This window comes from Ostrea edulis, chromosome 2 (assembly GCF_947568905.1).
Source record: "Ostrea edulis chromosome 2, xbOstEdul1.1, whole genome shotgun sequence".
Classification (NCBI taxonomy): domain Eukaryota; kingdom Metazoa; phylum Mollusca; class Bivalvia; order Ostreida; family Ostreidae; genus Ostrea; species Ostrea edulis.
The window spans coordinates 31896966-31912463 of NC_079165.1; the positions used below are offsets into that span (position 1 = coordinate 31896966).

The 15498-nt window shown below is 35.0% G+C and overlaps 1 protein-coding gene across 1 annotated transcript; it reads right to left on the reverse strand.

Moving 5' to 3' along the window:
- Positions 1–1999: 1999 nt before the first annotated feature.
- On the reverse strand, positions 2000–14116 carry LOC125680944 (leucine-rich repeat-containing protein 74B-like). The gene is made up of 13 exons (XM_048920780.1): positions 14066–14116; positions 9150–9441; positions 8685–8875; positions 7696–7803; positions 7144–7237; positions 5907–5956; positions 5479–5560; positions 4310–4395; positions 4026–4220; positions 3731–3826; positions 2569–2850; positions 2282–2367; positions 2000–2168 (listed from the first exon to the last, which is right to left on the reverse strand). The coding sequence occupies exons 1-13, from the start codon at positions 14114–14116 to the stop codon at positions 2021–2023; spliced, it is 1761 nt and encodes a 586-aa protein (XP_048776737.1). The 3' UTR covers positions 2000–2020.
- Between the last annotated feature and the right edge of the window lie 1382 nt (positions 14117–15498).

Genomic DNA, 15498 nt, shown 5'->3' on the forward strand with positions numbered 1-15498 from the left:
TTCATATACATGTAACCCAGAAAGGTTTTGGTTTTGTTTGTTTTCCTCCAATAATGTGCCACTGGCATTGAAACATCCCAAGCCGTAGGTGAAGTGCCACAAATCTAAATTTCGAAGCAGCGATGGTTCTTTATCGGGCCAACGCCTGTCGCGACACGGGGTCTCCGTTTTTAAGATTTCATCCAGAACACCCGTACCGTAGCTCTCATTCCTAAATGCCAAGCGTAAGACGAGGAGCATTCAGTTACCAATCTTAAATGTCTTAGGCCCGACGCGGCCATGGACGAGCGGGTCACGAATGCACAACCTCCCAGTCACAAAGGGAACGCTCTAACCACAGGGCCACCGTGACCGATAGTCCAGTAAGTAAATACACATATCGACGTTTTACGCAAATCTCAATCTCTCTCTCTCTCTCTCTCTCTCTCTCTCTCTCTCTCTCTCTCTCTCTCTCTCAGGGGTGATGGAGTTTGCCTCGGTTTATCGATAAACATTTATTATTTTGGGCGTCAATCACAATGTTATGGTTAAGCTAATGGTAGCATTATTCATATTTGAATTCTTTACAGATTCTAAAACCGGGTAGGGAGTTGAGGTTTTATCCATTTCCTCTTTAGAAACTGTATTTGTTACAATTCAGTGGCTCAATCAAAGTGTAGACTAGCTGCAGAACTGTAGCTCTCTGGAAAAAATATTGTGACGGACAGAGAGCTACAGATCCACCCCTTATAAAAACCTTCGATTTATGGCGCACAAAAAGCTGCGCACGGTTGAGGCCTGATATCGTTGTATTCTTGTGTTGCTGTTGTATAAACTTAATATCAACAAATTCTTAACATATTTTCCTACTATTCTTATGTCCAAACATACCTTCAAATATTCATTAAAGCCCCACACGACCTGAAAACTCACAGCTTTTGATGATTTCGTTTGTTGACGTAGCCATGTTAGGTAGCCAGTCAATTTGAATCCCGAATCATTTCCATACTTGCACAATCACGTCTAGATGTGAACTAAAATCTCCATAAATATTTTAGTTAATTATTTTCAATAATATATCATCCCAGTTCCGTTAAATAATAATTATTCAAATAGGTAAACTCACGGCAACGCGGCTTTCATTGATTTGGTCCGGTCTCCATCACTGCCACTGGAGTATTAAGGACCATAATGGGCTTTTGTAGCATTTTCATTTGTCAAGAGCTTATTTTACCTTTAGAAAAAATATATTTTTTAATTTCTGTTAATAATTCGTGTTGATAACAAATGAAGAGCAACTATATGACTTATAACGAATTTTATGAATAGATACCAATAGCAACAGGGTTCGAATTGACCGGCTACCTAACATGGCTACGTCAACAAACGAAATAATTTGAAGCTGTGAGTCGTATGGGGCTTTAATGAATATTTGAAGGTATGTTTGGACACAAGAATAGTAGGAAAATATGTTAAGAATTTTTTGATATTAAATTTATGTGACAGCAACACAAGAATACAACGATATCGGGCCTCAACCGTGCGCAGCTTTTTGTACGCCGTAAATCGAAGGTTTTTATAAGGGGTGGATCTGTAGCTTTCTGTCTGTCACAATATTTTTTCAGAGAGATACAGTTCTGCAGCTAAGTGTAGACTACTCTCACTAGAAATGTATAGGTCTGCAAGGCTTTGATAATTGTTCCAAGACTCGGAAACAATAATGAGCCATTTCGTAAAAGAAGCAGATTCTTGCAACTTTTGGAACCACTACCGGTGATACGATCTAAAATCACGAAAGGTTCCTGGATTCAGTTTTATTCTTAATGACCCCCAATTTATTTCGTTTCGATTTATATTGTTTCATTTCGGCAGATTTTGTTTCGTTTCCATTGGGGTACATATATCCGCGGTTATGGCCTTCTTTCATGTACTGTACATGAAAGTTGTTACACTCTCGTTCTATCGCAAAAATAACAGAGTCTGTATTTTTAGATTCCTTTATTTGCAACAAAACAAGGGTATGACGTGATAAAAGATGATGTTAAAACTTGCGCATTAGAAATCGTTTGTACATGACTTTCCTTAACAGTCTGTCTATTCGGCCTATTTCTGTGTCCTCGATTGGTCGCTCACCTTTCATATAAGACTTCAGCAACAGTTTATGTTTCTGCTGGGCTGCCATCAACTCGCTAAAATTTTCACAAGAAACAAAATGTGAACAAGTTGTAATTTTAGTTAGAAAATTTTAGAACATAGTAAACTGTGTCTAAAATCAAAACACAATTACATGTAATTTAATTACCCAAAATCTATTTCTCCATCCCCATCTTTGTCCATTATATCTATCAGTCTGCTTAAGGAACGCCTATTCATTGGAATATTCACTTGCTGGAAAAGGAAACAATCACTCTCTAAAACCAAACGCAAATCGGTGAAGTTTGTAATATTTAATTCGCAAATAATATCGGTAGATTTAAACATATTAATTGCTCACGGCGTTCTGCTCCATTTTTTCGTGTATTCTTACTTTATTCACAAAATCAACAATGATATTATGGTAAGCACACCATCTAGCTTAAGATAACTTACAGCTAGGCCCCTAGAAAATTCCTCTCTATCGAGAGACCCACTGTTATCCATATCCAGCTGCTTAAACATGTCTACCAGTCGGAAGTTTTGTAATCGCGCGTATTCAAATAGAACTAGAAGCGGGTCCTCATTGAGAAGGTCCTCTTCTTCCGGTTCTTGGTCCCCGCTGGCTAATGAATGGCGATCTGTGGCCCACACCATCCCATATATAATTGTAAATGGCTTTCGGATTTCCTGGAGCTTTTTGTAGAGGTTTTCAAAAGTATCCATAACTGGGGTATCCTGTGCAATACAAAATATTGTCAGTTGGTATAACAATGTCTTTTGTTCTTTGATATTCATGTACTAATTCATTAGGGAACAATTTGTTTGTAAATTTCATGATCCGGGGGTAGAGAGTCGGACTCCAGGGCGGGGCCAAATGTAGTCTTTTGAATAACATCTTGAATGCTATTGATTAGTACATATGTAAGTGGATATTTAGGAGAAGCAGAGATAGTCCTTTACGAAAATTGTAAATTTCATGATCCCAGGGGTAGGGGTTTTGGTGTCAGGGTGGGACCGAAATTAGCATAGGGATTATTGTCTGTATCATATGAAAGACTTTTTAAATTTTGATGTCATGTAATAACTAAATGCATGTTAACAAAAAGCAGAAAAGGATGTACCAAAATTGCAAATTTCACAACCCCTTATTTCTGGCACTAGGATGGGTTTTAAATAGTCATAGAGTGTTAAAATAACATAAATGATATTATGCAAAGTCTTCTACAATATGGGTACTTTTGGGCGCATTTATGTTTTAAGAATGCATGTATACTGTTGCTGAATATTAGAATTTACTTTAGATAATCATTAATGAACATATTTTGCAGCCCTTGGGGGTAGTAATTCTTTTAGCTACTACTCAGGTGACCGATAAGGCATGTGGGCCTTTTGTATTCAAAACTGAATTCTTGTGTGAGAAATGCAATAATAATATCTAATAACTGTTTTGCAGCGTTGTCGGTTTGCACATTACCTGAAAATACATTATATTAGAAAATTGCTCCTACTCTCTTCATGAAAATAAAATTACCTCTGCTTGAAAAAAAAATTAAAACCATTTTTAGGGATTCAGATTTGGAACCTTTTAGACTGCATGCACATATTGCTAACTTACCCCTAAGTCAAGCAACTCTAAAGCTATGGACGGTGTATTTTCTATACTTTCAAGAATATTGAAAGCACCTGGTGGGTATATTTGATTCTGTGCAATCTAGATATATAAAAAAAAAAAATGCACACAACGTAAATTATCCGTTTAACTTTGAACATTTCAAATAATTATAAAATTGATCTGAAGTTGATTTAATTAACATTTAGGCTACAGATTTTCATCAAATCATTGCGATTTCATATTTTAATATATATTTTTAAAATGTGCAGTGATGAGTGACATTAAGAAATATACATACCCTGAGCACTTTCAATGTTGTGTTCTTCTTTAGGCCATTTACCAATATCTGAATACAACTGTCAGACAGTCTGTTACAGCTTAAATTCAGATCCATCAGCGTTGTGTTAATCTCTAGTGCTTTCGATAACGTGAGAGCCCCACGAATATGAAAACCATTCCATGAAATATCAAGTTTTTCTAAATGACGGTTCACCTATTTGAAATAAAACTTATATTATACTTTTAACGCAAATAAAATGTAATGGTCGAAGAAGAGAAAGTGTTTTTTGTTTTTGTTTTTACCTGTAAGGCAGAACCTATTGCCATTGCACCACGCATGCGTAAATGATTCCAACTAAGGTCTAGAACTCGGAGAAAATCATTGTTACCTAGAATAAGAAAAAGTGTTGCTAAGACCGCGGAACATTGGAAATTGACAGTCACGAACGCCATATAATTCCAATCTTGCCCATTTTATAAAATGTTCCGCGGTCTTACCATTGCATCTACATACATGTATGAAAAGTGAAAATAACGAACAGCGACCAATCTCATAAATCCCATAAACAATACAAGATAGATAGTTGGGCAAACACGGACCCCTGGACACACCAGAGGTGGGATTAGGTGCCTAGGAGGATTAAACATCCCCTGTCGACCGGTCACACCCGCCGTGAACCCTATGTATGTAAAGGAGTTGCTATAAGGTCGTTTAATCACGCACAATGCGGCGATCTGTACATTGCGCACCAGGTACGTCTGTCAACAGAGAAGTGTCCGCACGTTCTTTCTTGACGTCAATATTAAAGATACAATTTTTAAAAATCAAACCATTCAAAATCAAAACTTATCTGTCTTTAAAATTAAGACGAAATTGTACATATCAATCCATCGTGTTTTCCATAGGTATATGTACATATACACCACGTACAGAAAATTGGTTCATAGGTTTAACTAAGAGTGTGGGAATGATTCCCATACTTCAAAACATGCATACAAAGGTTTTCTGTCTGTTTAAAAGTGTGAATATTGCGGCAGATGCTGGACTACACTAAAAACAAAAAAGAATTTTAAAATGAATGTTCGTTGAAGAGCAAAAGACTAACGTGTAGAAAGAAAGTGCGGGCATTTCTCTACTGTCTTAGCTGGATCGAACCCAAAATATTCCTCTTACGAGACAAATGCCCTAACCGACCGATGCGGGAAGTTTTGGGTTCGATTCGCGTCAAATGTAAGACGTGCAACATAAGTAGTGACCATTAAAAGTGAAAGTAGCCAATGTAACTATAAATACGGAGGTACCATGTCATGTTGGGCGTAAACACGATAAAGAACCTTCACTGCTACGACCTTGAGCGGGTCATACATAGGTCAAAATATGAGTCTCTTCACATACAGCCGGTGACGTCCCTATATAAATGAAGTTTTCTTAAATAGGACGCAAAATAACTTCACGACTTCCCGCTACCTACCTAATCCATCAGCAAATATCTCTCCGCCGACTTCTTGGAATTTGTTGTGACTTAGGTATAGTTCTCTCAATGCATGGTTTTCCTGAAATTCAAGGAATTATTATAATGTTTTGAGATACCTGGCCATTGGGTTATAAAACTTTTACCACAATCATACTCAATCTCAGCCATTTTGTTTTGAGTACAACTCTGAGCAAGCTTCAAAACATACTCGAAAAATCTAAGGATGTATTCCATTTGAGTGTGAGAATAATTTTATAAAAGTTTTATAACCTTTACTTTTGAGTATGAGTACGATTTAGAGCACAGCGTTTGAATATGAAAACGTGCACAAAAGGTTTTATAACCTCCAGCCCTGGTAACTGTTATGTAACCCTTTAGAAGTTTCAATTCAACACTTTTTACCAAATGTAAATGCAATATCTTACGTCAAGCATGTCTTTAAAAAACGTTGCGTCCTCTTCATAAAAACCATTTCCTACAAGAAAGGAAAAAGTGAAATTACCAAAATATGACAAAAATGAAATTGAGATGAAATCTTTGACAATATTTTCTGTTCATGTTTCATTTATAGTCACTGAGCAAAGAGGCAGATGTAACTGACCCAAACGTACAGGTATTACTGCTCTGATTGAGCTATATAAATCGCGCTGAATTTATACTTAATGAAACCCTATTATTGGATACCAATTGACCAATCAAATCAAACAACCAATGAAATAATGATTAAAGAATTCAATTCGGGTGCGCGGTAAAACTTAAGATTTAATTAAATTTTAACATAGTATTTAGTAAAACGACAAATGAAAAATGATCTAACGAATAAATACATAGAGAAATTGAGTTCATACTATCACATACGTCTCTAGAAATTTGTTACATTAGCTGTGTTTTCTTAAATTATAATAAGATCACGTTCGAAAATACAAAGACAAATTGATGTCATATGATTGTAAACTTTATTGTCGATAATCAATATTGACACAGTTAAATGATTATTTTATGATTTTAATGCATTCAAAATTTGAATCTGTCAGGCGGTAGTATATGCATATCATGTGACTGTCCCAGTCAGTTAATTTGTTGTAATTTTTGTGTAATTCAAAATCATAATACGATACAGATTGTTATATGTGTTCATGAGTTACATGTACTAACGACCCTCAGTGTAGGAAAATACACCCCTGTATTCTTCCGTTGCTTAGCAAGTAGAATGATTATTCTAAATTCTAGAATGCATCAAAATCATAAAATAATCATTTAACCAGTTAAAATTTAATTATAGTCGGTTAAAAAGCTCTACAGAGCTTGTGTTTGATTTGTTGAATGTATATAGTGCCGACTTTAAATAAAATTCACTTTACTTTAGTAGATGACAATATTCATTCAACCATGACTACAATCTTTACGTAACAAACTTAGCACAAGTGTTCATCCCAATGTGGCAGTTTCTCTTTCTCTTTAAAAGTGTATTTCCATAATTATGTTTGATATGAAGCGGTAAATAGTATGAATAGCGCACTTTAGCTTGTGATTTCCGATACATGTAAATTGTTTAATTTTGTCATTAATATGTTGTTGGTTTTGGGTAAACACACCTACTCACCGTATTCTTGAATTAAAAACTAATACAAACCGATCAGCGTTTGAAAGAGAAGAACGTACCTTTTAAATCGAGTCGACGAACATAATTATTCTTACGTAGAGCTTCACAGATAACACGAGCACCTTCTCTTCCGATATTGTTTTCAACTATTCGCTACAAGAAATATTGAAATACTCTTTGAACAGCAACAACAAGAAACAAACCCTTATTAACGCTTGAACAGACAATTAAGAAGGATATCCTTGTTTTTTGAGGGCAGTTAAACCTTGATATCAAACTCATAAACACACGTCAATAATTACTTTTATCTCGCGTATATACATGTACACAAGCAAATAATTTAGTTCTTCCACTACCTAATCAAGAGCAAGATGAACGTTTTCAATGTACGTTAAAAATAATAATATAAAAACCGATTAAAAGATTGTAAGGAATGGGAATTATATATTGATCCCGACTTCAGTCACACACAACACTCTAAAATAGCCAGGGTGTGGATATTCATTCATAAATACGATAACTTGAGATCTATGTCTGTCATTCAAATCATATATTTGATAATCATAAAGAATAAACACTTTAACAATGCCATAGAGAAGTAAATGCCTCACTATTTCTGTTAGGAATTCATTCCGTGATATTGCATCTGCAATACATCTGGCACCGTACCCACCAAGCTCATTGCTTTCCAGAACAAGCGTTTCAATCGTCGAATTGCGCTACAATAAAAATAGAATATTGTACTAACTAAAGTATCGGATGAAATACGGGATACGCGCAATTCTAACGAGAATCTAATTTTGACCTTATTGGCAATTGTGTCAAATTAAAATTCGCTCGATTTTATTATTTTCATTTGCTGGTTTAGAACAAACCATTGGTACATAGAGTCCAAACAACATAGCAATGATGGTCATGTCAACATAGAAGAGACGTTATATCAATACATTTATTGTGTTATTTCACGAATACGATAAATAACTTCAGTCTCTACAATTCGTAACATTTTCTCTGTCAATACGAATCCCATACGGATCCGAGTTAAAGTAGGTCCCCAGTACCCTTTGCTTGTCGTAAGAGGCGACTAAATGGGGTGGTTCTTCAGATGAGACCGCAAAAACCGAGGCCATGTGTCAAAGTAGGTGTGGCACAATAAAGATCCCTCCCTGTTCAAGGCCGTAAGTGCCGAGCATAGGCCTACATTTTTGCAGCCCTTCACCGGCAATGGTGATGTCTCCATATGAATGAAACATTCTCGAGAGAGACGTTAAACAATATAAATCAATCAATCAATCTTTCAATACGATGCTTTAAGATCAGCTGCCTGAGAAGTACAATACTCACTAAACCCGGATCATATTGACCGAGAAAATGTCATATGATTGCATGATATAAAACATCGATACCAGTTGCTAGAGCTTACGAAACGATACATGGTAGGCCATCTTGGTTTGCAACTAGTACAAGACTTAGTCGAGAGTGATTACACACGCGAGTTATCGTTGGACTCGGATACTTCTTGATTTAACGGAATCATTACCGCTGCTAATTGCATATAACGTTCCAGCGTGTCACTGCGTTATTATGTAAGTGTTATTACCAATAGTCCTATTGCACACGCCTTAGATTCTTTCTTCTTCAGTATGACTCCTACCACGGCCAGTTTCTCGGTATCGAGAGCTTTATACACTGCTTTGATGGGCGTCAGGTTCATGTCTTTACACGCCTCCATATACATCTTCTGACTAATGTCTTCATCGTCAAACTCGGGCTCTGATAAATCAGTGTCATCTACAACGAAGGCGGTATTTCTTGTGTTACAGTCTTTGCCTTTCTATCCGATTAATTCATATTGTTTGTTTTGTTTGCAATACCACATATCCATAGCGAATGCCTAAGGTTCAGATTATTTTCCATTCTTCCATAAATTGGAATTATAGTATGCAATAGAAACAAGGTTTTGCAATATAACAAGTATTCCAAAAACGAAGACTTTTGTAAGAAATCTGTTTTCTAGCTTCTATGATGACCAACGTCACAATAAATGAAATATGAATTATCATACCATCAAAATCATAGTCTTCCACATCTTCAATTTTTATCTTTTGCTTCTGTTTCTGTAATAATTCCTCTTTCTGTTTTCGCTCTTCCTCAATTCGAATTTGTTCCATTTCCCGCTGAACTTGAAGGTCTATTTCCGCCTTTCTGATTCTGGTTACTTTGTTTGGTGGTTGTTTGCCGGAAGATGTGCTGGAGGGTACAGACGAGTTACTCGAAAGTCGGTATTTTGCCGCCATTCCTAGAGACGTAGATTTCAACGATCGTCGTACATCTCTCTTTGCTGGGGGCGTTACCATCTGAAACACAATATTCAGTGAGGCTGATATTAAGAAATTCCATGTTGTATAATTTTCTACGTGGTGAATAAAGAGAACCATTGTGATAGATATTGATTTGTAAAAACTTTAATTTCAAAATTCCTTTCTCTTTGCTAATCAATAGACAAGAGAATTACCCCATTTCATTTTGATGTTGATAGTTTATTATTATGTATAGGTCATTTAAACCGTTTGCATTACTTTAAGTACATCCATTTCTTTTATTGACATTGGGTACTTTAAAAAACAGACTTTACGACTTTGATTAATCGCCCAACTCTAAAAATAGTCCAGTTGAAAGAAAGAGTTAAAAACGGCACTTATCTATTCCAATATTTACCACAGTTATATTGGGATGAAACGATGAGAGATTAAAATATAATTTACTTGTTTTAATACTATAGTAATTAATATAAATTGAAAGGGGGAAATACAGATAGAGATTGATTTTGTTTTATTTCTATTTTTAAAAAAAGTTGTAAAATAAAGAGAAAGTAGGCGACAATGAAAAATTTGCAATTTTTGAAGTTTTTCAGAACTACATTTCAGGTTGGCCACTTTTCAGATTTCAAAGTAGATCAGACTTGTCGTCATAATCATATTATTTTGAAATATATAGGTATTTAGTGTTAACATTTCCAACATTAATCATCAACCAGTTCCATCACCGTGACCAAACGTCATTTGGATACAACCATTCCTACGCCGGATACAGTCGTGCTTATAACGCAGACTACGGCCAGTTACTATGGACAGTGGATATGTTTGTGATGAGGAGGGGCAAGAAAGTAGCTTGTAGTGTTCATTATACAAATAATACTCAAGAAATACATAGCCTATCAGGGGACGCAAGAAATCCTGGTTTGAATGCAATATGACACTCGGTAAGGTCTCCTACATGTACTACTTGGTCAAACACAGTTAAAAAATTTCGTGAAAATTGGTCTCGGCCGTTTGTTTTCTTCATCTTTTTTGAAACAGAAAAACCCACCTAAATTTCAATTACACCATCAGTGTCCATTGTACTGTGGATGATATTTTGTGACGGAAAGATATTTTAGGGAAAGAAAGTATGCAACTATTTTCACTGTATAATAATTTGCAGCTCAGAGAGAAAGGAAAAATTGGCATTTTATATTTATCTTTGAAGTTCTTTGAACCGATCTGAAGAATTGAATATCTTAAATAAGACAATGACATTACGACGGAATATTATAAATCTACTTGAAATTGAAATACAATTATGCTGTTATGAATTATGCCTTTATCATTTCACCACCGACATCAGAAAACAGTACGGCATTTTTAATTATTATGCCCCCCTTCAAAGAAGAGGGGCATATTGGTTTGCACCTGTCGGTCGGTAGACAACATGTTGTCCGCTCAATATTTTGAGAACCATTCACTGGATGATTATGATATTTCATATGTGGGTTGGTTATGAGTAGAAGAGGACCTCTATTGTTTTTCAGGTCAAAAGGTCAAGGGTCAATCTACTCGGGACATAGGAATATAATGTCCGCTCAATATCTTGAGAAACCTTTGCTTGACAGACATCAAACTTAGCACACTGGTACATCCTAAAGAGTAGATGACCCCTATTGATTTTGAGGTCATGTGGTCAAGGGTCAAACTGGGCATAGGAATATACTGACCATTCAATGTCTAGAGAACCCTTTGCTTGACAGACATCAAACTTGGTACACCAGTACATCTTTAGAAGAAGATGACCCCTATAGATTTTGAGGTCACATGGTCAAAGGTCAAACTAGACATAGGAATATACTGTCTGCTCAATATCTTGAGAACCCTTTGTTTGACAAACATCAAACTTGGTACACTGATACGTCTCCAGGAGAAGATGACCCTTATTGATTTTGAGGTCATATGATTAAAGGTCAAAGGTCACACTGGACATAGGAATATACTGTCCGTTCAATATCTTGAGAACCCTTTGCTTGACAGGCATCAAACTTGGTACACTGGTACATCTTCAGGAGAAGATGACTCCTAATGATTTTGAGGTCACATGGTTACTGTCTGCTCAATATCTTGAGAACCCTTTGCGTGACAAACATCAAACTTGGTACACTGATACGTCTTCAGGAGAAAATGGCCCATATTGATTTTGAGGTCAAAGGTCAATAGTTGAATCGGACATGTAATATATTGTCTCCTATATTTTAAGAATTATTTGCTTGATTGACAACAAACTTGGTACACTGGTACAGCATAAGGAGTAGATGACCCCTATTGATTTTTAGGTCACATGGTCAATTCACTCTTGACATAGGAATATATTGTCTGCTCAATATTTTGAATTGATGATACTACTATCAATTAAATGATGTGTGTATAACCCTTTTCAATTTTGCACCATGGGGGGCATATGTGTTTTACAAACATCTCTTGTTTGTTAAGATTTGTGGAACTGAATTATAAGACTAAATTGAAGGAAATAAAAAAAAGTTATGATGCAGTGGAATAATAGAAGTCTTACTCCTTTAGGAAAGTTAACAGTAATAAAGACATTACTGATACCAAAATTAAATCATTTGATACTTACAATTCCAAATCCTAAAGAAGAAACCATTTGTGCTTTTGAAAGTGATTTATATAACTTTCTTTGGAATAACAAAACTCATAAAGTAACGAAAAATGTCATAATTCAAGAATATGCTAATGGGGGTATTAAAATGGTTGACTATAAAGAATTTATCACTGCTCTTAAAGCAACACGGATTCGACGTATTCTACATTTAAATGCAAGATGGACAAAACTACTGGGGCAGAACTAATGACTTGTATAGAAAAGATATGGGTATTTGGAATAGATTATATAAATAATTTAAGAGTAAGAATAACCAACAGTTTTTGGATAGATGTGTTTCAAAGCTGGTCAAATATAAATTCTGCAAAAGATGAAATTAACCCAGATTTTTATTGTGAACATATTTGTTATAATCCAAATATTACTATTGGTGAAAGATCAGTATTGTTTAAAAGTCTGCATGATTTAGGGATTATATTTATTTATGATCTTCTTGATAAAAATAGTAACTTGTACAGCTTTGATTATGTACAAAATGTTTTGAAAGTTAAAATGAATTTTGTAAAATATGCAGGACTAAAGAAAGCAATCCAACAAAGACAAAACCACTTTTGCCTATTATTCCCTCGACTATTTCAATATATTTCAAAGATGAAAAAGGTTGTAAAGATACATATAAGCAATTGATAAGCCATAAAGCAACCAAAATTAAATCTATATCAAAATGGGAAGAAACAACTCAAGAATCTAAATTGCAATGGATACAGTTTCAAACCGTACACAGAATATTTCCATGCAACTATTATTTACATAAACTTAGAATTGTTGATTTCCCAATTTGCACATTTTGCAAGAGGGATGTTGAAACTATTGATCACATATTTGTAGAATGTCCATGTGTAAAAGAGATCTGGTATGGAATTGAAGAATGAAATTTGATAATTCTGATGATAAAGCAATATATTTATATCATTAAATTCTCAAGTATAAGTAAGTTAATTATAGATGCATCCAAAAAATTATCATTGATAGAATCACAGTTGAAAAACTTTTGTTGTTGAAAAACTGGAGGTATAGGGAGTTTGAGAGATACTGGTAAAATATTTATGATAAATTATGATTGTGTTAGTGTATTAAAAAAATTTTAAACCTAAGATTGTGTTCCATGCCCCGCTTTGTTTTATGTGTTCTTTCTTTCGTTCTTTATATTTATGAAAATGTCTTTTGCATATGACTATTGATGTTATTATTGTGTAGTTAAATTATATGTATGTATATAATGTGAAAGTCAAATAAAAAATCAAACAATAAAAAAATAATAGATTATGATTTTTTACTTAATGATTCTAAAAGGTACAAATTTATATTGCCACATAATTTATTATGTATTGGTCACTCGGGAATTTAACCAAAACACTACCATGTAGGCGGAGAATCGTACAATTTATTCTCTTAGTAGTACAGATTCTTAGATTAATGGTGTTTATTTCGTATAAACTAGACCGGATTAAATTACTTACATGCGGAAGGCCTGACCAGGGAGGTGTTTAAGTATTGTATAGCTAAGAAACGTTTTTGCAAAAAAGATAATTTCATATAAGAAATATATGAACACGTTCGCTTGGGAACTGGCCATTTGTTTCATTATTATAGACTTTGTAAATGCAGATATAGTCACGTCACCAATGACGTACAAGTTTCACCTCTTCCAGAATTTTCCGATACATAATCATGTTCAGATTAAAAAAAACCCACTAAACTATGACATAACTTTAGAAACACATCATTAGCTTATAGTTATCAAAATTGTTCGCTTACGACGAATACCTAAAACTGTAACAATATATGTGTTATTGAAATTAGAAGAAAAAAGTAAGTGTATATGTACGAGCTTTACTACTTTTGATTAAAAGATAAGTACTTTTAGTTGTATATCCCTCTTAATCACTCAGTGTGCATTTGAAGCAACTCCATAGTACCTCAAACTATTAATCATCAAAGTACTGATTACCCCCGAGATGGAACGGTACATATACAGTTACTATTACTCACCCTGAAGATTTTCTCGCCCATGTTCGGGCTATCGTTTCTCTGTACATCCATTGTTATCTATCTTAGAACAATAAAAAAACCGGAGCTTCACATGGTAGAAAACTCATAAACACACGTCTTCATATTTCTTTACAAAACAAGAAACGTGTATCATTCAACCTTTTTGTGTCCCGAAAACCTAGAGCTGTTGTACAGTTCACGGTAACAGTCTTAATCGGATTAATCCGAATTAAAATTAGTGTTCGGATTTAAGTCTGTAGAGTGTTCTTACAGAATGTAGAGTACAGGATGGTTGGCTGTTAATAAGATTGAGGTGTAACGATTCAAACCATTAATCTAAAGAGCGATATAAAACACAATATATTTCCCAGTTAATCGGGAGAAACGATTAACACCTAAACAGATACGTCTGTCTATACGGACCAGAAAGAATTAAGAACACCATCATTTATGTACTTTATATTTGCAGTTTCAGAAATAACAAGGAAATAAAAACACAATTGCTTCACCATACGAAGACTTGAGCCCTTCATTATAAAACGTTTATAACTGGTGAAAATTATCTCCCCTTTACGTAAAGTGGAAATACTGTCCTTCTAATTCTGTGTATGAAAGGTGAAATAACGAAAAGTGACCAATCTCATATAATCAATACAAAATAGAGAGTTAGGCAATCGAATAATGATCAATATTTTCTTGCGTTAACAATAAGTATCTAGTTCAACCAATCAAACGTTCTGGAACCTATACTTACTGACCTTTGACCGATAATTTCAAGGTTTCGTTCTTACAATATTTGTATAATCTATTCTAAATAGTACCAGTCTACAGAGAAGCGGGGGAAATATGACAGACACCCCTAATGAACTTGGCAAACTAAGTCAATCCTTCGCAAGTCAAATTATGGTGATTTTTTTATGTCACCTAAGACGACAACGGCGAACACTAACAAAATGCAGATGCATGTTTCTAAACTTTAGTTGTTTATGATATATTTCACTTTGTAGAATAAGTAACATACCCTGGTTAATTCAGATGAAAGTCTTGGAGGAAAAAAATGACAAAATAATTTGTATCGAATTGCATTTTATCTACCTGTTGATTTTGTCAGTTTCACGTCTCTTTATCTTTAATTTCTCGGTGACCTTTGAACAATATTAATTTGAAAGTTCACACTTGGTGAACTGAATGACCGCCGCGGTGGCCGAGAGGTTAGAGCGTTCGCCCCACATGCGGAAGACCGGGGTTCGAATCCTGGCCGCGACAAACCTAAGTGTTTAAAACAGGTAGTGACAGTTCCATTGCCAAACGCTCGGCATCAGGTGTGAATGTCGGAGATGACCTTAAAAAGGGATGACCCGTGTCACAGTAGGCAAGCTAAAGAACCCTCACTGCCCAATGGCCGTAAGCGCCGAGCATAAGCCTATATTTGA

Bases quoted from the DNA above. Each gene is read 5' to 3' on its own strand.
- LOC125680944 (XM_048920780.1), bottom strand. From the start codon at position 14,116: ATGGATGTACAGAGAAACGATAGCCCGAACATGGGCGAGAAAATCTTC. The intron at 8,876-9,149 runs GTATGATAATTC...CCTTCGTTGTAG, and splicing joins GGAAGACTATGATTTTGATG to ATGACACTGATTTATCAGAG. The intron at 2,368-2,568 runs GTAAGTTATCTT...TTCCTTTTCCAG, and splicing joins AATTTTCTAGGGGCCTAGCT to CAAGTGAATATTCCAATGAA.